General features: G+C 42.5%; 1 protein-coding gene across 2 annotated transcripts in view; it reads left to right on the top strand.

Annotated features, from left to right (window-relative positions):
• The window catches only part of TRPC5 (transient receptor potential cation channel subfamily C member 5), a 326,934-nt gene that overhangs the window by 235,414 nt on the left and 66,582 nt on the right, over positions 1 to 24,938 (top strand). For both annotated transcript variants that reach the window (XM_074323867.1, XM_074323866.1), the window contains 2 exons: positions 22,575 to 22,911; positions 24,236 to 24,375. In XM_074323867.1, the coding sequence (XP_074179968.1) occupies positions 22,575 to 22,911; positions 24,236 to 24,375 (477 nt within the window). The remainder of the gene's footprint in view (positions 1 to 22,574; positions 22,912 to 24,235; positions 24,376 to 24,938) is intronic.

The raw sequence follows: 24,938 nt of genomic DNA, 5'->3' as shown, positions 1-24,938 counted from the left end.
AACCATATGCTGTCTCCAAGAGACACATCTCAGCTACAAGGACAAGCATAGACTCAAAGTGAAAGGGTGGAAATTGACACTCCAAGCAAATGGTACCCAGAGAAAATCAGGTGTAGCCATAATGATATCAGATGAAACAGACTTCAAGGTGAAAAAGATAACAAGAGACAAAGATGGACATTTCATAATGGTGAAGGGACTGTACAACAAGAAGACATAACAGTCATCAATATTTATGCCCCCAATCAGGGAGCACCGAAATACACCAAGCAACTACTAACAGAACTAAAGGGAGAAATTGACCAAAACACAATTATACTAGGGGACTTAAATACATCATTGACAGCTATGGATAGATCATCCAAACAGAAAATAAATAACGAAATAGTAGCCCTAAATGACACATTAGATGAAATGGACATAATTGACATTTATAGAGCACTTCATCCTAAAACATCAGACTATACATTCTTTTCTAGTGTACATGGAACATTCTCAAGGATAGACCATATATTGGGACATAAAATCAGTCTCAACAAATTTAAGAAGATTGAAATCATACCATGCATATTCTCTGATCACAAGGCTTTGAAATTGGATATCAACTGTAAAAAGAAAGCGGGAAAAAACACAAATACATGGAGATTAAACAACATACTTTTAAAGAAGGACTGGGTCAAAGAAGAAATTAGAGGAGAGATCAAAAGATACATAGAAACAAATGACAATGAAAATACATCCTACCAAAATTTTTGGGATGCAGCGAAAGCAGTTTTAAGAGGAAATTTATCTCATTACAGGCCTATCTCAAGAAACAAGAAAACTCCCAAATAAATAACCTCATGTTACACCTTAAAGAACTAGAAAAAGAAGAACAAGTAAAACCCAAGGTCAGCAGAAGAAAGGAAATAATAAAAATTAGAGCAGAACTAAATGAAATAGAGAACAAAAAGACAATAGAAAAAATTAATGTGACAAAGAGCTGGTTCTTTGAAAAGATTAACAAAATTGACAAACCCTTGGCTAGACTTACTAAGATAAAAGAGAGAAGACACTGATTAACAAAATCAGAAACGTAAAAGGGAAGTTATCACGGACACCACAGAAATACAAAGGATCATCCAAGAATACTATGAAGGACTATATGCCACCAAATTCAACAACCTAGAAGAAATGGACAAGTTCTTAGAAACATATAGCCTTCAAGGCTGAACCATGAAGAACTGGAAAATCTAAACAGACCGATCACCAGTAAGAAATTGAATCAGTCATCCAAAACCTTCCCAAAAGCAAAAGTCCGGGACCAGATGGCTTCACTAGTGAATTCTACCAAACCTTCAAAGAGGATCTAATACCAATTCTGCACAAACTCTTCCAAAAATTGAAGAAGAGACAGTACTCCCTAACTCATTTTATGAGGCCAACATTACCCTGATACCAAAACCTGGTAAGGACAGCACAAAAAAGAAAACTACAGACCAATATCTCTAATGAATACCGATGCAAAAATCCTAAATAAAATTCTAGCAAATCGAATACAACAATGCATTAAAAAGATTATTCATCACGACCAAGTGGGGTTCATCCCGGGGCACAAGGATGGTTCAACATACGAAATCCATCAATGTGATACATCACATAAACAAAATAAAGGACAAAAATCATATGATTATATCAATTGATGCAGAAAAAGCATTTGACAAGATACAACATCCATTTATGATTAAAACACTTAATAAAATGGGTATAGAAGGAAAATACCTTAACATAATAAAGGCCATATATGACAAGCCCTCTGCTAATCTCATAATTAATGGAAAAACTGAAGCCCTTTGCTCTACGTTCAGGAACACGACAGGGATGTCCCCTATCACCTCTGCTTTTCAACATAGTGTTGGAAGTCCTTGCCAGAGCAATCAGGCAAGAGAAAGAAATAAAAGGCATCCAAATTGGGAATGAAGAAGTTAAATTATCACTCTTTGCAGATGACATGATGCTATATATAGAAAACCCTAAAGACTCCACCAAAAAGCTATTAGAAACAATCAACGAATACAGTAAAGTTGCTGGCTACAAAATCAACGCACAAAAGTCCATTGCCTTCCTATATACTAACAATGAAATCTCAGAAAAAGAAATACAAAAAACAATTCCTTTTGCAATTGCAGCAAAAAGAATAAAATACCTAGGAATAAACTTAACCAAGGATGTGAAAGACCTATATGCTGAAAACTATAAGACATTTTTGAAAGAAATTGAAGAAGACACAAAGAAATGGAAAGACATTCCGTGCTCATGGATTGGAAGAATCAACATAGTTAAAATGGCCATATTACCCAAAGCAATATACAGATTCAATGCAATCCCCATCAAAATCCCAATGGCATATTTTAAAGAAATAGAACAAAAAATCATCAGATTTGTTTGGAACCACAAAAGACCCCGAATAGCCAAAGCAATCTTAAGAAAAAAGAACAATAATGGAGGTATCACACTTCCTGACTTTGGCTTGTACTACAGGGCCACAATAATCAAAACAGCATGGTATTGGCAGAAAAACAGACACATAGACCAATGGAATAGAATTGAGAACCCAGAAATAAAACCACATAAATATGGACAGATAATTTTTGACAAAGAAGCTAAAAACATACAATGGAGCAAAGACAGCCTCTTCAATAAATGGTGCTGGGAGAATTGGATAGCCACGTGCAAAAGAATGAAACTGGACTGCTATTTGTCACCATGTACCAAAGTTAATTCAAAATGGATCAAAGACTTAAGCATAAGACCTGACACAATAAACTGCATAGAAGAAAACATAGGTACTAAACTGATGGATCTTGGGTTCAAAGAGCATTTTATGAATTTGACTCCAAAGGCAATGGAAGTAAAAGCTAAAATAAACGAATGGGACTATATGAAACTTAAAAGCTTCTGCACAGCAAAAGAAACCATTGACAAAATAAAGAGGCCACCAACTGAATGGGAGAAGATTTTTGCAAACAGTGCCTCCGATAAGGGGCTAGTATCCAGAATATACAAGGAACTCATGCAACTCAACAACAAAAAAACAAACAACCCAATTGAAAAATGGGCAGAGGACTTGAAGAGACATTTCTCCAAAGAGGACATACAAATGGCAAATAGACATATGAAAAAATGCTCAACATCACTAATCATCAGAGAAATGCAAATCAAAACCACAATGAGATATCACCTCACCCCAGTCAGAATGGCTATCATCAACAAGACAAATAGTAACAAATGTTGGAGAGGTTGTGGAGAAAAAGGAACCCTCATACACTGTTGGTGGGAATGCAGACTGGTGCAGCCGTTATGGAAGGCAGTGTGGAGGTTCCTCAAAAAATTACGAATAGAATTGCCATATGACCCAGCAATCCCTCTCCTGGGTATCTACCCAAAAATCTGAAAACATTTAGAGATAAAGACACGTGTGCTCCAATGTTCATTGCAGCTTTGTTTACGGTGGCCAAGACATGGAAACAACCAAAATGTCCTTCGATAGATGAATGGATAAAGAAGTTGTGGTATATATACACAATGGAATACTATTCGCAGTGAGAAAAGATGATATAGGAACATTTGTGACAACATGGATGGATCTTGAGAGAGTAATGCTGAGCGAAACAAGTCAGACAGAAAAAGCAGAGAACCATGTGATTTCACTGATATGTGGTATATAAACCAAAAACAACAAAAGAACAAGACAAACAAATGAGAAACAGAAACTCATAGACACAGACAATAGTTTAGTGGTTGCCAGAGGGTAAGGGGGGTGGGGGGAGGTGAGGGTAAGGGGATCGAATATATGGTGATGGAAGAACTGACTCTGGGTGATGAACACACAATGGGATTTATAGATGATGTAATACAGAATTGTACACCTGAAATCTATGTAATTTTACTAACAATTGTCACCCCAATAAATTTAATTAAAAAAAAAAAAAAAAAAAAAAACAATTCCTTTTGCAATTGCAGCAAAAAATAAAATACCTAGGAATAAACTTAACCAAGGATGTGAAAGACCTATATGCTGAAAACTATAAGACATTTTTGAAAGAAACTGAAGAAGACATAAAGAAATGGAAAGACATTCCGTGCTCATGGATTAGAAAAATCAACATAGTTAAAATGGCCATATTACCTAAAGCAATATACAGATTCAATGCAATCCCCATCAAAATCCCAATGGCATATTTTAAAGAAATAGAACAAAAAATCATCAGATTTGTTTGGAACCACAAAAGACCTCAAATAGCCAAAGCAATCTTTAAAAAGAAAAATAATGGAGGTATCACACTTCCTGACTTTGGCTTGTACTACAGGGCTACAATAATCAAAACAGCATGGTATTGGCAGAAAAACAGACACGTAGACCAATGGAATAGAATTGAGAACCAGAAATAAAACCCCATAAATATGGACAGATAATATTTGAAAAAGAAGCTAAAAACATACAATGGAGGAAAGACAACCTCTTCAATAAATGGTGCTGGGCGAATTCGATAGCCACATGCAAAAGAATGAAACTGGACTGCTATTTGTCACCATCTACCAAAGTTATTCAAAATGGATCAAAGTCTTAAGCATGAGACCTGACACAATAAACTCCATAGAAGAAAACATAGGTACTAAACTTATAGACCTTGGGTTCAAAGAGCATTTTATGAACTTGACTCCAAAGGCAATGGAAGTAAAAGCTAAAATAAATGAATGGGAATATATGAAACTTAAAAGCTTCTGCAGAGCAAAAGAAACCATCCACAAAACAAAGAGGTCACTAACTGTATGGGAGAAGATTTTTGCAAATAGTGCCTCCGATAAGGGGCTAATATCCAGAATATACAAGGAACTCATGCAACTCAACAACAAAAAAACAAACAACCCAATTGAAAAATGGGCAGAGGACCTGAAGAGACATTTCTCCAAAGAGGACATACAAATGGCAAATAGACATATGAAAAAATGCTCAACATCATTAATCATCAGAGAAATGCAAATCAAAACCACAATGAGATATCACCTCACCCCAGTCAGAATGGCTATCATCAACAAGACAAATAGTAACAAGTGTTGGAGAGGCTGTGGAGAAAAAGGAACCCTCATACACTGTTGGTGGGAATGCAGACTGGTGCAGCCGCTATGGAATGCAGTGTGGAGGTTCCTCAAAAAATTACGAATAGAATTACCTTATGACCCAGCAGTCCCTCTCCTGGGTATCTACCCAAAAAATCTGAAAACTTTTATACATATGGACACGTGTGCGCCAATGTTCATTGCAGCTTTGTTTACGGTGGCCAAGACATGGAAACAATCAAAATGTCCTTTGATAGATGAATGGATAAAGAAGCTGTGGTATATATACACAATGGAATACTATTCAGCGGTAAGAAAAGATGATATAGGAACATTTGTGACAATATGAATGTATCGATCTTGAGAGTATGATGCTAAGCAAAATAAGTCAGACAGAAAAAGCATAGAGCCATGTGATTTCACTGATATGTGGTAAAGCAACAAAAGAACAAGACAAACAAATGAGAAACAGAAACTCATAGACACAGACAATGGTTTGGTGGTTGCCAGAGGGTAAGGGGGGTGAGGGGTGGGGGTGGGAGATGAGGGTAAGGGGGATGGAATATATGGTGATGAAAGGAGAACTGACTCTGGGTGGTGAACACACAATGGGATTTATAGATGATGTAATACAGAATTGTACACCTGAAATCTATGTAATTTTACTAACAATTGTCACCCCAATAAATTTAATTTAAAAAAAAGAAAAAAAAGAAAAAAAGAAAAAGCAGGGAACCATGCGATTTCAGTGATATGTGGTATATAAACCGAAAACAACAAAAGAACAAGACAAACAAATGAGAAACAGAAACTCATAGACACAGACAATAGTTTAGTGGTTACCAGAGGGTAAGGCAGGTGCGGGTTCAGAGATGAGGGTAAGGGGGATCAAATATATGGTGTTGGAAGGAGAAGTGACTCTGGATGGTGAACACACAATGGGATTTATAAATGATGTAATACAGAATTGTACACCTGAAATCTATGTAACTTCACTAACATTTTTCACCCCAATAAATTTATAAAAAAGAAACAAGCAAACAAACAAACAACAGCCATAGATAATATGTAAACAAATGAGATGTCTGTATTCCAATGAAACATTATTTACAACAACAGGTAACAGGCTGGATTTGGCCCCCTGACTGTAGTCTGATGACTCCTGGGTCAGAGCATCAGATGTATACTCAGATAGACCTGGATTCAAGACCTGGCTCTCACCACTTGCTAGACAAGTTCTTTAATCTCTCTGTGTCTCAGTTTCTTCATCTGTAGAACAGCAGTAATACCTCCCTCGTGGAGTCATTGTGAGGATTAAGAATGAAAGAAGGAAAGAGAGAGAGAGAGAGAGAGAGAGAGAGAGAGAGAGAGAGAGAGAGAGAAAGAAAGAAAGAAAGAAAGAAAGAAAGAAAGAAAGAAAGAAAGAAAGAAAGAAAGAAAGAAAGAAAGAAAGAAAGAAAGAAAGAAAGAAAGAAAGAAAGAGTACCTGGCACATCACAAAGTGCTCAATAAGTCATTAGTAAAAGCCCACCACAAGGCTCGTCCCTAGAAGGAAGGAGAAAGGACAGGGATTAGGATAGGTACCACTTTCTTTAAAATCAAGACATCAGGCCCCAATGGTCTTGATACTCATCAGCAGTAATTACTCCCTCAGGAGTCCAGCTCATTTTGTTCTCTTTCAGCCACACAAACCTTGTGGGGTTTTTTTGTGAGTTTACATTCCTGTTTTATTCCTTAGTAAGAAAGTCTCCTGGTTTCCTTGTAGCTTTTGTCAGGCCCTGGAAACCCTGTCATGGAAGGGCAGGGATATGATTTTGTCATTATTTCTTAGGTGTTTCCTTCAGGAATAAGATTCTGACTTCTGGAGTCATACCTGTGTCCCAAGTACCTGGCACAGAGCAAGTGTTCAGTAAACGTTGCTGGCTTAACTGAACTAGCTTCAAAGTGACCCTGCCTGGAAGCAGAAGGAAAGTGACTTCTTAAAAGCCCTCCAAGCATTGAGGATCCCTGTTTTGTCTGAGGAGAGAGAGAGAGAGAATGAGAATGTGGGGGAAGAGGGGAGGGGTAGGAGTGTGAGGGATGGTTGGGAAGGCAGGGAAGTGCAGAGCATCCTGTTCTTGGGTTATATAAAGCACACAAGAGCCATGCTGCATTGGTGTCTCTAGGCCATGCCCCTGAATAATCACCCAGTGAAAGCCACTTGGAATAAGTATTTTGCTTTGAGCTAAAATCATACTCATGGCTCTTCCATCTCAGCTTTAAAGAACCCCCTGTGATACCTCAGCTTCTCAGCCGGTCCTGAAAAAGCCATCCTTCCTGCAATCTTGACTTGCCAATCTTTCTCAAAGAAAAATAGTCTCCTTTTCTAGCAGGTTGCCTCCCTTCCTCTAGAATGTGTCTTGCATAATAATTCAGTTTTCATTCTGGGATTTGTTAGAGTTATTTATAAGATCTGACTATACAATCAGGACTGTACTGATTCCAACTGGATGTAATTCTCCAACGCACTATTCTTTCCCACCTTACCATCCCTAACCCTACCACCACCATCAGTCCTTTACAGGATTCCGAGCCAGTAATTGGCATGACAGAACACAGCCTCAGAACATTCAGAGGAACTGATAATGGAAGCAGTGCTGATGCATGCAAGTTGTTTAGACAAGGTCTGTGTCAAATCACATATATAGTCATTTCAAAACTCTATCCAAGAAGCAATGATTTTCCATCTCATAATAATAATAGCCATAATGATGAAAATAGCTAACATTTATTGATTGCTTGTTCAGCTAATGCTCACAATAATTAACTCCCTTAATCTTCACAATGACCTATAGCATGGGTTACTAGTATAATCATCATTTTACAGATGGGGAAACTGAGGGCCAGAGAGATTAAACAACTTTTCCAAGGTCACCCTGCCAGGGAGAGGTGGAGCTGAAATTTGAACCCCAGGTCTTTCTGTCTGACTACAAAGACCATACTACTACTCTACCTTATTAGAAATATATTTGTGTATACAGCCTACATTGCACTATTAAGCTAACAAAGATGTATAAGGAATGCCATCTTCAATTCTGAGAATGTTCCAAAGCACTTTGCCACCCATGATCCATTTGATTATCATGGCAGCCCTATGAGTAAGGCAACACGGGTGGCAGGACCACCATTGCACAGATAAAGACCCAAACACAAAGACTTGCCCCAAGTCTCTCCACAAATCAGAGGCCAAACCAGAGTCAGAGTTCAAAATACATGTTTTCAAAATGTGTTCTTTATTATAGTAAGGGGTTAAGTTTCCTCCACCTCTTTTTTTCTAATTTCATGCTGAAGATTTGAAAGGAAATAGGCAGCTCACAGCAGGTCATGAAACCTCCAGCCATCCCTTCTTATCAGTGTGAAATCCACTTGGGCATACCTGACTTAGTCTCCCATTCACCCCAATCCTTCAGTATCTAGAGTACCTGAACACATCTTGTGATCTAAAAAAATGGGTGGGGGGACCTTGGCTCCTAAGAACTAGATACATTGAAGGCATGAACACATCTCACCATAGATCTCTCCATTGTTGTATTTATTGAACAATCACAGGTCCACAATTCCAAAATCTACCAAGTTCTGGAAACCAAAAGAAAAACATTTTTTTACTAAATTCTCTATCAAAACTCACACATGGTAGCAAACCCTTAGATGAACTGATGTGAGAAAATTTATGGTCTTGATTTGTCCCATGGAGTCTAAGCAGTCATAGGTTTCACTATGAATATTAATATGTTCGATTATAGTAGGGTTGCCAGATAAATTAGAGGACATCCAATTAAATTGTAAGGGACATACTGATAGTAAAACATTATTCATTGTTTATCTGAAACTCAAATGCATTTTTATTTGCTAAATTTGGCAACCCTAAATATGAGCACTGTCTCAAACCCCACTGAAGGCACAGACAGCATATTACTGTTCTAAAATCTGACAAATTTAGAATTCCAAAACACATCTGGCACCAAGGGTTTTGGAATAGGGACTATGGGTCTGAGGACTTGTAGCATTGCCCCAGCAGTGGGCTTGGTATTGCTAAGGCACCAAGCTCTCAAACACTTAGCCATCAGAATCAGTTGCCATCTTGGCTCTCATACAGAGGGTGCCAAAACAATGTATACACATTGTAAGAAAGGAAAAAAATTGTACTAAAATTGTAATACAATGAATGACACTAGCATTCGATTAACGCTATCTTTTGAACGAATGTCATACTACACATTGCTACCGTAATTCAACTCAACTTCGAAAAGTAATACATAGATAACATCTCTTTAAAATGTGTACATTTTTTTGGCAACCCTGGAATATCCCCTGCTCTGTTCCATGTGTCACTAGCTTGATCAACGGTTTATTGCTCTCAGCTTTTCCAACACAGGCTTCCCTTTTCTTCTAGAACTCCCCCCACTGCCCTCTTCTGCCATCTCATGGCTAGAATAAGCCATTGCACTGGATGTAATTCAGCGGCACTAGATGCTCTCAGAGCTCATCACCTCCTACACAGGAGAATTATAACATTTGTCAGAAAACTCCCTTTAGCTAATTCTGACTGATGTGTATACTTGCAAATGGAAAATTATATATTTTAAAATATGTGTTCTAAAACAGAGTTTTCAGCATCTAGCTTCACCTTCCTCCATTTAGTTCAAATTAGTGAGGCTTAGTTGTAATTTGAAATTAGAGCTGTGACTGCCGTTTGACTTATTTGGTGAGTTTGCACTTGGGTTGCCAGTAATATTGGTAGCCCAGCTCGGGAATCAAGTCTGCTAGCTAATTGCAACAGCAGCCTGCTGAGTACAAAATGTCTCAGTAATCCCTGCGTAAGCGTGCATCTTCTTTTCTAAAAAAAAGAAAAAAGAAAAAAAAATTTCCCCATGGATTAGTGATCTGAGTGGATAAGTACCAAATTATGCTAGATAGAGACAACATGTAAAATGTAGAGGCTACTCCCAATCATAATCTGGGCCTAAACTACTTGCCAAAACGTGTTCTCCAATTTCTGCTTCAGTGTTAAAAAGCTGAATCATTTACTGAAAGTATGCCTCAGCAAGACCACAGCAATGGTGAGGGAGGGAAGGTGTTTTGAATATTTCTCCCTCTTCAGGAAATTTTGCATTGTTACCAATTTCCTTTTTGAGCATTTTTCTCCTCATCGGAACCCAGCTTCAGTAACAACTACAAAACAAACCAAAAAAACTCATTCTATCTCGGGTCATTTCTGCTGGCTGGCTTTTTTTTTTTTTTTTTCCTGAACCTAATAATGGAAATTCTTTTTTTTTTTTTTTTTAAGTTTACTGGGGTGACAACTGTTAGCAAAGTTACATAGATTTCAGGTGTACAACACTGTAATACATCATCTATATATATCACATTGGCTGGCTTTTTAAATACAACCTTATATACAACCCGGCTATCTTTTGAAGAACTGACATCTGATGCAATGAAAATTGGCCTATTCCAATGTGCACCCATTCACTGAGGGAGCAAAAGGAGGTTCTTGAAAGATCAGTAGACCTTTTCAAACTACTAAGAAAGGGCCTCATCTCAGATCCTACCATAGCCCAGAATGGAAGTTTTCTTCCTGATTCTCACCTTCTCCCCTGGGGTGGGGGGGCAACTCATTTTCACCTTTCAGACGTTTTCCTCCAAATGAACTAAAAGGAAGAAGTGTTTACAGCTGTTAAGTTCCCCAGCTAGAAGTCAGCTGATCTCTTTCAGGAAACACACAAAGATAACTCATTGCCAATTATTTCCGAAAACAGGCCTGTACTGGTTTATACCTCTGAATGTTAAACATATGTCAAGGTGACCTTTCTTCCAGTCTCACCTACTGCACTTTTGTACACACCCAACAATTTAAAATCATCACAAAATAGCCAGCTAGGTGATTCAATGTGGGACTGACTTGTTTTTATCCTAATCTAATTTTTTTTCCTTGCCGACAGCTTTCATGGCAGGGAATAGGATAGATTGTGGGAGGTAAGAAAGATTTTCCTCCTCTGACCATTGCCCATTCCTAATGGAGCCACTGGAAGCTCACTGCCTCACAGCCTGGCTTACTTCTCAAGAGCCCACCCCCACCCTCAGATCCCCTTCTCCTATCAGGAGGCTTTCCCTCATTTTCCATTGCCTCCTCAGAGAGTGGGGACTCAATCAATAACCAGGGAAGTCTATCACTAGCTCACTACTCCTAAATGAGCACTTACTACAGTGCTTGCACAAGTGATAATTGCTATTATTACAATTTATCCTCTGTGAACCTCAGTTTTCTCATCTGTAAAATGGCTGTAAATACAGTACTGATCTCCTGGGTTTTTAATACATATAAAGTGCTTTTAAAGCACCCAAAACATAGGAAGTTCTAAATACATTTAATTTGTGACTATTATGACTACTGCTAGAGAAATGCTCTGAAGACACACAGAGTGGTAGGTGAAAAGAGAAACGTGTATGTGTGTGCATGTTTTGGGGGGCTTTGGGAGAAACAGTTTTGTTTGGGTTATTCCAAACAGTTCTGTTTGAAATGCCCACTGGGCACTTAAACATTCAGGTCTGAAGTTTAGCAGAGAGGCAGAGAGAATTTTCTCACTTTAACAAGTACAGTGAATGCCTGCAAAACCCTTTGAAGTATGAAATGTCATACAACAGACAAAACTGACCATCCCCTTCAGAAGCTTACCTTTGTAATAAGGCCAAGTCACGGGTTCTACATGTAAGTGTAACACGAAGCAGGCTCTAAGAGGTACCACAAGGAAAAAGCAAAGTGGTCTGGGATCAAGGAGGAGGGATCACCTCCATCTAGGGCAATCAGGGAAGGCTTCCAGAAGGAAGTGAGGTTCTCTGATTTAACGATTCTCTGCATTTTCCTACTGATGCTAATGCCTGCTGATTTGTCCCATCTCTGAATACCATGAGTTCATAAATTGGGATGCCTCATAACAAAGTAGTGAACATTCCCTAACACTACATAGATCCAGTTTGAAAGACTGGATTTTATTCTGACCTTCCTTTTTATAAAATAGTGGTAACAGGAGATGGAAATGGTGTTTTTTGTTGTTGTTGTTTTGTTTTGTTGTTTTTTTTTTTTTTTTAATATACTTATTGGCAATATCTCCTGGTTTGGAGGGGAGTGGCCTTCACCAGTGTGTGACAGCCAACCATCTTGGGAACCTGATACTTTTACCATCTGTACTGCTTGTACAGGTGTCTGAACACCAACATTATTGTCCTGTTACGTTTCATGTGAGTTTGGCTGATGTCTCAATGAGTCCTGTTGGCCAGAATCAGTCAGTCTCTCTTGTTGTGATCCTCTCCCCATGTGCCACACAGAACTGGGCACAGAGCAGCTGTACAGAAATTCCGGGTCTTATATTAATTTTTGCTCCCAAAGACGCATTAGAGCTGATTGTCCGACTAGGTCTTATTTTCAGGGAAACACGGTAGTTGTCTGGGGGGAGGGGTTGGCTCTTTCCAGTACAACCTAACATTATTCCTATTAAGACTTATTCTTTGGAGGGGCAAAGAGCTATTGAGCCACTCCATTTAAAACATAGTTTTATGTCAAAGGAAAAAAAAAGGCAGGGCTTTTCAAAAAGTCCTATGCAGTAAGGAAAAAAAGTAATTTTCAGCCCTTGCCTAGGAGCACTGGAAGAATGAAGCACTGCAAAGAAAACATAAACTGCAGTGAGAGCCCTAGGAGATTTATGAAGAAAAAATTCAGACAGGTTGAAAAGGTGGGTCCCATAAAGATCTCGCATGGGGCTCAACCAGGCAGCTAAGATCTTCAGGGAATCCCCCATGTCTTTAGCTATGCATGGCTCCTCCTGCCTTTCCTAGCTTCTACTCAGGAGCCCAGACCTGGAAGGGCACCTTCACTTCTGGGCTTTGCTGGCAGGCAGAACCCTTATAGCTAGATAACTGGCTAATATGATATACTCACTTTAAACTCTTAAGGGTACTTACTAGTTTCAAATATTACTACTTCCTAAAAACATAAATATGACTTCAATGACTTAACCCAAAGCAGTAAGTGATATGGCCATTTCAATCATTGTGGCAAGGCCAATGGGGAAAATACTGAGAAATTCAGCTTTCTGCAGGCCTCAGATCGTAATATCCATGCATTGCCAGTGTGCCGTATTTAAGAGCTTGGTCTATGGTCAGCTAAGCTAGGGCTCCAGTCCTGGTTCCACCATTTACAAAGAATGTAAGCTTGGGTTCAGTCCCATCATCTGTAAAATGGGTATAATCTGCCTTTAGGGTGGCTGTGAGATGATGCTTGTGAAAATCTGGTACAGTGCCTGGCACACTATAAGAGCTCAATAGATCATAGTTAATCTGACTATGTTAAGAATAGTTCCTAGTTGAAATTCCTAAGAGTATTGACTTAGTTACCAGACTTCACCCCCTACATACACTAAAGAAAGAAGCCTTTAGAAAGAGAGTGTTCCACCAACGTTCATCCAACACAGATTTATTCATTCAATCACACAATCAACAAATATTTATTCAGTGTTTATCTTAGGTCAGGCATTTAGCAAAATATTGGGATTAAAATAAAGACTAAGAACGCTGCCAGTCCTTAAGCAACAGCCAGTCTTCTGGCTTTTAAGAAGCTCCGATAACGGCTCAAACTTTGTTTTCTTTTTGAAGACCCTAAGAAGGAAATGGGGGAAAGGACTCTATTTGCACTAACCCACAAACAAATGCATCACTTTGGAAAATTGGGAAGCAGGAGTCTTCCAAATTTGTTCTTCTTTTTCAGAATTGACTTGGCTATTCTGCCTCCATTGCATTTCTATATGAATTTTCTGATCATCTTGTCAATTTATGCAAACAAAACAGAACAGAAAACCCTGGGGTTTTGATAGGGATTGCATTGAACCTGTAGAACAGTTTGGGGAGTATTGCCATCTTAACAATATTGTCTTCCAAGATTTAATGATCCCTTACATAGCATAGTTCCCTAAGCATAGTTCTAAGTGCTTCATATGTAGTAACTGATCTTAATCCTCATACAAACCCTATATGGTAGATGCCATTATATCCATTCTTCAGATGAAGATGTTGAAGAACGGAAAGAACCAATGCAATCTAGCTCCAGAGGCTATATGACACTCATGAAAGAGGACTTCCAGTACTGCTTCATAAAGTGGCAAGAAAGATGGGATAAGAGTGTTCAAAACTAGGGGGAGTATTTTGAGGAGGATTAATAACATCGTGTCTTTTACTGTAATAGTTTTTTTTTTTAATTTAAACATTCACCATATTTGTTAATCACATCTCGTAGTCTTAGCTACTCTACTATGTTGCTTTACACACACACGCGCGTATATACGCACACACACACACACACACACACACACAATTCACTTATGGATCCCCACTGCTTTTAAAATTGGTCATGCTATTTATAATAGCCTAAGAGTATTGGTTTGATCTTCTGTAACCCCTACCTACTTCTCCAGCCTCAACTCTTGCCATTCTCAGTTTTGCAGTTCAAGCTATATCCACCCCAGACTGCTTTAGTTCCCCGTACAAGTCATGCTCTTTTTCACCTCTATGCCTATAGTCATGTTTCTGAGGCGAGACCCTGGAGGAGTGGAGTGTAGGGATGGAGTCCCAGGGAACAGTTTCCAGGCTCTCAGCCTCACGTGGAAAGGTGTTGGCTCGGTTGTTAGATGGCCATCAGCTGTAACCGGTTAACTATTAGCCACTAATATTAATGCCATCGCTACACTGGCAATGTTGGTTGGCAGAAAAGCAGATGGTGGATTGCGGATTGTGTGGATCCTGCTTCTTGCAACTCCAACCCAGCCACCAGCGAGAATATAGTGGTACAAACCCCCTATCCATGGCTCTGTTGGTGTTCCTTTTTGGCCTCACCATATTTTGTGTCCATCCACCAAGAGCGGGACCAGAGACCCTGCATTACACTTGGTGCAGCGAGCAGGGTCTCAACCAGCACTGGGAACAGGAAACGCAATCTGCTTGGGAGAAACATGACCCCTCGGTAAATTGGTGTTTCTTTGAGCCTCCGGATGGCGTACCACCCTCTTGGCCATAGCAAGCATCACCTGCCATTTGGTAATCTGCTGCTGCTGTATGCTCCTAGAGTTGTGGACAGCTTACACTGGGGCCACCACCCACTCAGACACCTGGTGCAGCAAGCAAGATTCCGGCCAGGTAAGAATGATGTCTGTCTCTGGGCAGGAGGACATGTGGCCCCCACACAGTGTGTGGTGTCCGGTAGCCACTGTTCTCAGGAGTTGGACCCCTGTGGAGGGGTGAAAAGGCGTGGATGGCTCTCTGGCCAGCATAGAAAGGGCCCTGTAAGTTTTAACTGAGCAGATGCCAGAGAAGATGAAAAGTACAGCCAGCTGTGTGGGCTGGATGCTCCTCACCGTGTTGCATTGTAACATGGAAGAAGTACATATTGTAGCAGCTCAGGTGTGGGACCGGCAGGCCATGTGGGAGGCGCTGGAAGCTCGGGCCTGCCAGTTAGAGGAGGTGCTCCATGGTGGAGACTCTGAGGCAGAGGCATACGACGTGAGTGGAAGCAATGTAGCTCCCCACCTCCATGACCTGCCCATCCTGCAGCAAAAGGTGAAGCATGAGCAACATTTGGGCCCCAGGGGCATTGCTGCCAGCAACCCAGCTGTGACTGAGTTCACAACATACTCCCCTTACACTCCCACTGAGTTGCAGGAGCTGGGGAGGCGATGCCGACAGCGCCCTGGAAAGCCAATCTCGGCTTGGCTGCTGCATTTATGGGATGAGGGGGAAGATAGCATTCTCTGCTCCCCAGGCGAAATGGAAAAGCTAGCCTCCGTGACAGGGCATCCGTCCCTGCGACAAAGGTTACAGAACTGCCATAGGTTGGCCGAAGACCAGGGCAACCACACTCCAATGGAGCGGCTCACTACTGTGGTATGCACAGTATGGGGAGAGGCTGGCGAGCTAACAGACACTGTGAGTAAATGGCAATCGTATGCCAAACTTGCTCAAATCATCCATGAAATGAGTATGAGACATGCTATGTTCAACCCTAATATGCGGGGGGCCGGATGACGAGTGTTTTACAACCAGCATGAGAGATCTGGTTTTAGATACTGCACCTGCGAGTGCTTTTGGATCCTTGGTTGCCATTCTTACGCCCTGTGGGGCGGCAGATCCATGAAGTTACCATTGCCATGGCCAGCCTTGGGGATGTTGAAAGCTGGCGGCAAGGGAAGTTAAGACATAAGGTCCAAGACGATAAGGCCTGGAAACCCCAGTCAAAAGTAAGGGGGCGAGGTCACGGGCCTGAGAAAGTAACATGCATGCAGATGTGGCATGATCTCGTGGCAGCAGGGGTTGATCAGGAAAAAATAGACCGACAACCCAATGCACTCTTGTTGGAACTTTGGAAACAGCTGTATTCAGAACAGCAATTCCGGCGAAGCCTAAAGAAGTCCGGAAAAGTGCGACCCATGTCCCTCTAGGTCTTCATGAGGCAGCTTGAGGCTGACTCCTTTCAGCTTGATTGGGGGGGTGGGGTAATGTACCTGGTCAGAGGGGACAAGAGGGGACTGGAGGCCCCACGTGGAACTGTCCATACATTGGTCCCCTTCTAATGTGCATAGGCTTTTGGCCCTGGTTGACACTGGCACAGACTGCAGTCTTGTTTATGGGAACCAAGAACTGTTCCCCGGACAAGCAATCTGCATTGATGCCTCCAGGAGAAAGACGGTGATGGTAAAAGCTGTTTCCTTACCACTGGGTATAGGAAGGCTTCCCGCCCATACCTACAAGGTGTATGTCTCCCCCATTCCGGAGTATATTCTAGGGGTGGACGTGCTACATGGCCTCAGCTTACAGATGGCGGTAGGAGAGTTCCGTCTCCAGATCCGGGTGGTGAAAGCGGTAACTTGCGGGCATGCTCGCCACCCTCCTTAAGTGTTGCCGCAGCCCCGGCTTGTGGTTACAGTGAGACAGTACCGCCTGCCAGGAGGGCAGGAGGAGACTGGTCATACAATTTTGGAATTGGAGAAGGCACATATTGTGAGGCCAATGCACAGTCCCTTTAATTCCCCAGTATGGCCTGTCAAGAAGCCAGATGGGACCTGGCAAATGACTGTGGACTATAGGGTGAATAAGGTGATGCCAAATTTGCACACTGCAGTGCCTTCAATTCATGATTTGATCTATCGTCTGACTATCTGCCTGGAAACATACCACTGTGTAGTGGACTTGGCAAATGCTTTTTTCTCCATTGACATTGCACCCGAGTGTCAAGAGCAGTTTGCTTTTACTTGGGACGGGCAGCAATGGACTTTCCAAGTACTTCCTCAGGCATACTTGCAGAGCCCCACTGTCTGCCATGGGTTTGTAGCCCAGGACTTGGCACAGTGGGATCACCCATTCTCTGTGGTCCTGTTTCACTATGTTGATAATATTTTACTAACATGATTCTCCTTCAGATTTAGAGCAAGCAGCTCCCTCTCTTCTCCGCCACCTGAAGTCACATGGCTGGGTGGTGAACGAGGAAAAGGTCCAAGGCCCTGGCTTATCTGTCAAGTTTGTGGGTGTTGTGTGGTCGGGTAAGACAAACGTCATACCTGAAGTGATTATTCATAAGATATAAGCATTTCCCCGGCCGACCAAGGTCTCCCAACTGCAGATGTATTTGGGTCTGCTGCGGTATTGGTGGGTGTTTGTACCCCATTTAGCATAAATAGCAAGGCCCTTGTATTCCATGATAAAAAAGGGGGGCCTCATGGGATTGGGCAGAGGCTATAGAGCAAGGTTTTGTTGCCACTAAACAGACAGTGCAGCAGGCACAGGCTCTGCAATAGTAGACCCTGGTCGCCCATTTGAACTTGATGTTCCCACGAAGGGTATGGTTGGGGCCTCTGGCAACTGCAGCACTGTCTCCTGTCACCTGTGGGATTTTGGTCCCAATTGTGGAAAGGAGCGGAAGTCTGCTACTCTCTAATAGAGAAACAACTGGCTGCTGTGTATGCAGCCCTAGTGGCCAAAGAAGCCATCACAGGAATGGTACGGGTATTGGTTCAAATAATCTATCCCATCCAGGGTTGGGTCTGTACCTGGACCAAAGGACCCAAAATGGGGGTGGCACAGACCACCCCCCTTGCCAAATGGGGTGCCTACTTAGAGCAATGTAGCACCCTTAGTTCAAGCCCTTTGGGCACAGAGCTACAGCAAATCTTGGGGCCTGTGGAGCTTGTAGCCCAGGCTGAACCAAGCACTCTGCCTAGGGGGGAGGACTTGGAGCCTTCGCCCTACAGAGAAGGACAGTCCCCAGTACCTGAAGATGCCTGGTATACTGATAGTTCTAGCTGGGGAGCTGCAGCCATTTGGACGGCTATTGGTGTGCAGCCCAAACAGTCACCATTTGGTTTGATACTGGGACGGGCCAGAGTAGCCAGTGGGCTGAACTACGGGCTGTGTGGATGATAATCATCCACGAGCCTAGGCCCCTAGTTATTTGTACTGACAGCTGGGTGGTGTTCCGGGGCCTAACGTTGTGGCTCCCTACATGGAAACATCAAAACTGGTTTGTAGGACACTGTCCACTGTGGGGCCAAGCCATGTGGCAGGACCTCTGGGACCTAGGGCAGGGAAAGGAGGTGACCTTAAAGCAAGTCACAGATCACTCCCCCTTAGCGTCCCCAGGTAGTGATGAAGCAGATGCCCTAGCACGGGTCCGATGGTTAGAACAGGCCCCTGCCACTGATGTGGCCCATTGGCTGCATAGGAAATTGCAGCACACTGGAAACCAAACCATGTGGCAGGTGAGCAGATGCTGGGATCTGCCTTTGAAATGGCAGGAGATAGCAGATGCCTGCTATGACTGTGCCATCTGTGCCCAGGATAGCCCCCAATGGCAGAGGCTTTCCTGGGAAACACAGCAGATTATGCGATGGAGGGTGCCCCATCCTCGCTGGCAACTGGATTACATTGGACCCCTGCCTAAGGCCTGCAAAGCGATATATGCGTTCACAGCAATGGACACTGCTATGGGGTTGGTGTTTGCTTGGCGGTGTCCAGCTGCGGATCAGCGGCATACACTGGTCGGTCTTACATGGCTGTGCACCCTATATGGGCACCCCCAAGTCATTGAAAGTGACAGGGGTACCCATTTTACGGGACAAGAAGTGCCTGTAAAATGCCTGGCTGGGCTGCCAGGATGGACGTACAATGGTTGTTTCATACCCTGTACAATCCACAAGCAGCTGGCATGATTGAAAGCTACAATGGCCTTTTGAAGCAAGGCCTCCGGGTGTCAAAACACCCTCCCATGATGCGTGACTGGGTCTCGTGTCTGTGGGACGTCCTGAGAGTCCTGAATGAGAGATCACGGAAGGGAGGGCCCGCACCAGTAGAAGCTCTGCTACATCGAACGGCCTCTCCCATTCAGTTACACGTTACCACTAGTGAGACTCTGTTAAAGCCAGGCTACGGCAGAAATGGGAACATTTTGCTGCCAGCACCCACATGCTTGAAAGCAGGGGAACAGCAGCAATGGACTTGGCCCTGGTGGGTCAAAAGCCCCCACTATCGGTGGTTGGGCCTAATAGCCCTATTGAGGGGCTGGTTTGACCCACAATTTGCAAGTTATGCCAGGGATGGTGGCTGAGTGGCCACCACAAGTGACTGGTATATGGAGGTCCCAATGTCGATACGATTTTGCGGGGAATCTATGTACTCTCGCTATGGCCTACTATGGGGACCCCTGTTCTGCTACATGTTAAAAATACACAAGGGACCCCAAGAACTGCCGTAAAGGTCTGGTACCACAAACCAGGAAAGGTGCTGGTGGCAGCGACCCTCCTTTCCCAGGACAAAAAGCTAGCATGTATTCTCCCAGATGGAAAGGATTTGCCATTGTTGTTTCCTATGGCTACTATTTCTTTCTGCCCATAGGTGCCTATGGGCTATTACGATAGTGGATTGGGCCCACACTTTTAATGGTGTGGTGAATCAGTCATCTTATCAGATTGGCTCGGAACTGCCCATTAGTTCAGCCCCAGGTTGCCGCGGAAAATTTGCCATTCCAGGTGGCAATGGCTGTATAAGACGACATCGGGGGACACCCCCTGGGACATTACTTGAACTGGACTGAAACTTTTTCTTGTGAGCTGGGTTCCTGGCACAGGGCCCCTCATGAAGGACGCTGGTTGCGTGGGGTGTGAGGCGAGAACCTGGAGGGATGGAGTATAGGGACAGAGCCCCAGAGAGCAGTTTCCAGGCTCTCGGCCTCATGTGGAAAGGTGCTGGCTCGGTTATTAGATGGCCGTCAGCTGTAATCAGATAGCCATCAGCTGTAACTAGCTGGCCATCAGCTGTAACCGGTTAACCTTGCCTATGCTGGCAAGGTTGGTTGGCAGAGAAGCGGACGGTGGATTTTACGGATTGTGTGGATCCTGCTTCTTGTAACTCCAACCCAGCCACCAGTGAGAATATAGTGGTGTGAACCCCCTATCCATGGCTCCATTGGTGTTCCTTTTTGGCCTCACCATATTTTGTGTCCACCCGCTGAGAGCGGGACCACAGGCCCTGCATTACAGGGTCTCTTGGCTCTTTTCTCCCTTTCTTTCTCCTCCCCTATACCTAACTAACTTCTATATACCTTTAATGGTCCACTCAGATATTGCCTCTTCCAAAAAGCCTTTGCTGAGCAGTACAGATTTGTCACTCCTTTGTGCCCTATTATGCTTTGTTCATATCCATTTTAGTGCACTTACTGGACTGTTTTATAACTGTCTTTTTATACATCTGTCTCCCTCAGTAAGCTGTGTGCTCCCAGCGCTTTTCCATACTGCACCCAAATATCTTGCTTTACCCTTTTACTTCTGTGTATGTTTTTCTAGAACTTTTGCATTCCAGCCTTTGGCATATGCTATAATGTCAAGAAGAACAGAAAGGGACTATAAGATTTTGTCTCTTTGTGTGTGACTGTGTGAAAAGGAGATATGAGGACATACTGGGGATCATGAACATCTTTGAAGAAATTGAGATCACATCGCAAAAAGATTTCAGAGCTTAGTTTTGATAGTTTGGTAAGAGTACACTTCTTTAGGGTAGGCTAGACCTCTAAATATATAATGGCTCAAATACAGTCATGTAACATTCCAAGACAGGTATTCATGGTGAGCAGGATAGTTCTCCTCCACATGGTCAGTGAGAGACACAGGCTGACAGAAGTCCCTAAGTCATCCTGGGTTACCACATCCCAGTCAGCCAGAAGAAGAGAAGAACGTGGATGAGCACACATGGGAGACCTCTATAGGCCAAGCCTGGAAGTACCACTCATCATTTCTCTGAACATTCCATTATGAAGAATTTAGTCGTGGCCAAACCCCACTACAAGGGAGACTGGGAGATGGAGTCCAGTCGTGGGCTCAAGGAAGAAAAGAATGGTGTTGGTGGGGAAGCTAGTGACCTTCCTAGATATATTAACAGTAAATTTGGGCTAGTAAGATATATGATACATATCTGTTTAACCTTTTCCATGGGAATCTAGAGTAGTCAAATATAGGCAGTATTTAAAACCATGGCTGACAGCTGAGCTCCCTATTGAGTTGCTTACCAGGAAAGAGTAGCTGGAGGATGACTTGCAATGCTGATGATTCCTTAACCATTAATCACTGACACTTTGTAGTTTGCTTTTAGTAAAATCCCAGCTAAGTTAGTATGCAATTTTATAATATTGGCCCCCAAATAAACTTTTCCTCCTTTGTATGTCTTGACTACAAATGGTGTTAAATGGATGGCAAAATAGCAACCTGATTCATTGCTAGCCAACCAAGAGGTGATTAGAAACAAAGGGGGAAAAAGACAAAATCAAAAAGGAACTCATTTCCATTCCAAACCATAGCCATAGGCATGAGATAATACCCTGCCAGTTTGTGTTTGCCCAAAGTGCACATTTGTTGATGATTTCATGTAGGCCAGAAGAATGAGTAAATGTGAATCAATTTGAAATGAAATATCCCCACAATTCTCTGCTAAGAGGTGTGTAAATTCCCAGGATAATTTTGTAAAACAGCTACCCAGGCTCTACCCCCAAGAGAGGCTCATTTAGTCAGCCTGTGTTGCCACCTGGGAATATGGATATTTTAAATGTCCCCCGGATAATTCTGATGCAGTGCCCAGTTTTGGAAACCATTTCTCTAACATGATGGGAAGGGAATAGGGAAGCATGCCAAAGCACAAACCAGAATGATTTTGTTTAATATACGAAATAAATAAGCCTAAGCAAGATCTAGTCTCATAGCTTGACATGTAGAGCTGTCTCTGGGGTTAGACCCATTCATGGGAACCCAGAAATCAGGCCTCTTTTGGGGTCTGGCCATGCAGCTAGGAAAGGTATTATGAATGTAGACTTCCTCCTGGTCATCTCAGATGCCTAACTTGTTCTCTTCTTTTCCCAGTTTGTTGCACAGCCCAATTGCCAACAGTTGCTTGCCACTCTCTGGTATGACGGCTTTCCTGGGTGGCGGCGGAAACACTGGGTAGTCAAGCTTCTGACCTGCATGACCATTGGATTCCTGTTTCCCATGCTGTCTATAGCTTATCTGATCTCACCCAGGAGCAACCTTGGTCTGTTCATCAAGAAACCCTTTATCAAGTTTATCTGCCATACAGCATCATATCTGACCTTTCTCTTCATGCTTCTCCTGGCTTCTCAGCATATCGTCAGGACCGACCTCCATGTACAGGGGCCTCCCCCAACTGTTGTGGAATGGATGATATTGCCTTGGGTTCTCGGTGAGTCAAAGAGACCAGGAGATATGGCCAGACTGACTGCTGGTCCTGTCTAAAGAAACTACTGGAATAGACAGTTGTACTGGCCCTGAACTAAGGCACCTTGCTTCTGTGCAGTGGGGTAGTCCTCTGTTGGGAGTTTCAAAAATATGATTCCTTCTTCCCCAGGCCCTAGTCACTCAGTATTGCCTGGTTCACAGTGAGATTGGCAGTGCACCCAGCGTTTGTTTCTGCCAACTTAACATCATCAAGGACAAGGAAGGTGTGTCTGTCAGTTGGTTTAGAGGGAAAGCCAAGTGTCAGTCATGGTGAGCCTAGGTGAGCTAGACAGGGCAAGTGCTGGTAAGTCTATTTGATGCCCTCTTGCCCATAACTGGGGAAGGGGACACTTGGATCTACTGCTTTCTCATGGCTATTCCACACAATCCCAGTACTTATTCAGGGTAGACATCCTATTTGGATACAGATTTCACAATCAGGAGGGGAACCTGGGAAATACACACAATTCATGGTAAAAGCAGCCTTATCAGCAGTGTCCAGGCATAATTAGATTGCACTGGAACCTCCAATGCATTGCCATCCTCCAAGTCCTTGTTACTTAAACTGTGGTCCTCCATCCAGCAATGTCAGCATCATCTGGACACTTGTTAGACTTACAGAATATCAAGTCCCACCCTGGAACTATGGAATCAGAATCTGTATTTTGACATCATCCCCAGATGATTCACATGCACTTCTGCTTTCCATATTCTAAGGCTAAAGAAACATCTATGTTATTGGACACAATTGCATGAAACCTCCACACAATGAGAGGGAAAAGGGGAAAAGATGATTCTAAATTATTTTGGGCCCCACTGCCTGGCTTCAGCACCAACATCTGGTAATTTGGTCCATGGTCAGCTTCCTCACCTTAAAACTCATTGAGAAGTTTTCCCTCTAGCACATAGTGGAATCTGAAAACTATGAGATAATACTGATATCATTAATTTACTGATGAAATTATTCCTACTTTAAAATGGGAAGAGGGTAGAATCAAGAACCCAAAATTATAACAGCAGTCCAGTAATTATAGTAACAATGCTAAAAGTGAGTATTAGCCAGAAAAGTATAATATATGTGCATCTTCAGATAATACCTATCAGGTTTGGCAAGTTCCAGATGGGGAGGTGAGATAGGAAAAAGATAAGTGATTATCCCCTCTAGGGATTTCAGTCCACTGACCCCAATTAATTCATTAATTTCATCTTTCTTTACTTGGGAAATCTGACTGAATATGATGATTATTCTGACCCTGTGAAGAAATTAATCTTTTGCCTCCATTCTTCAGGTTTCATTTGGGGGGAGATTAAGGAAATGTGGGATGGTGGATTTATTGAATACATCCACGACTGGTGGAATCTGATGGATTTTGCAATGAACTCACTCTACCTGGCAACTATTTCCTTGAAGATTGTGGCCTATGTCAAGGTAATTTGGAATGTCTACCATTTTTCTTAAGCAATGATTTTGGTTACATTAAGCTTTAGCACTGGGAACCTAAAGAGTTTAGGGGGAAAGTGCTGATGACAGTCCAATCTATGCGGGGAAGTACCATATAAACAGACATTCTTTCAATGGTTTGTAAGCAGTGTCCACCCAAACAAAGAAAGTGGAGAATGGAGCATTTTGCAAATGAATCCTTAGCCTCTTAAACTCAGAGAGCAAAAGGGTCTTCAGCCACCCATCCACCCAGTCATTGTTTCAATCTTCCCTACAATATCTTTCCCAAGAAGATGGCCTACCAATGCTTGCATAGGACAGGAACAGAAAAGTCACTGAATTCACTACTCCAAAAGCCCCTCTGAACCCTTGTTACTCCACTAAAAAGTGTTAACTTTATATTTTTCTATTATTGTTCTCCTTGTGACATATTAATTAGTAATCCTTCCCTGTGGGGTCAAACAGAACAAGGCTGTTCCTTCTCCATAATAGTGCTTCCAATATGAAGTCATCTCTCCCTAACCTGCTGAGTTGTCTCTTCTCAAAGCTAA

The sequence above is a fragment of the Rhinolophus sinicus genome, chromosome X (genome assembly GCF_036562045.2).
Source record: "Rhinolophus sinicus isolate RSC01 chromosome X, ASM3656204v1, whole genome shotgun sequence".
Lineage (NCBI taxonomy): Eukaryota > Metazoa > Chordata > Mammalia > Chiroptera > Rhinolophidae > Rhinolophus > Rhinolophus sinicus.
This window is presented reverse-complemented; position numbering and strand designations above follow the sequence as displayed.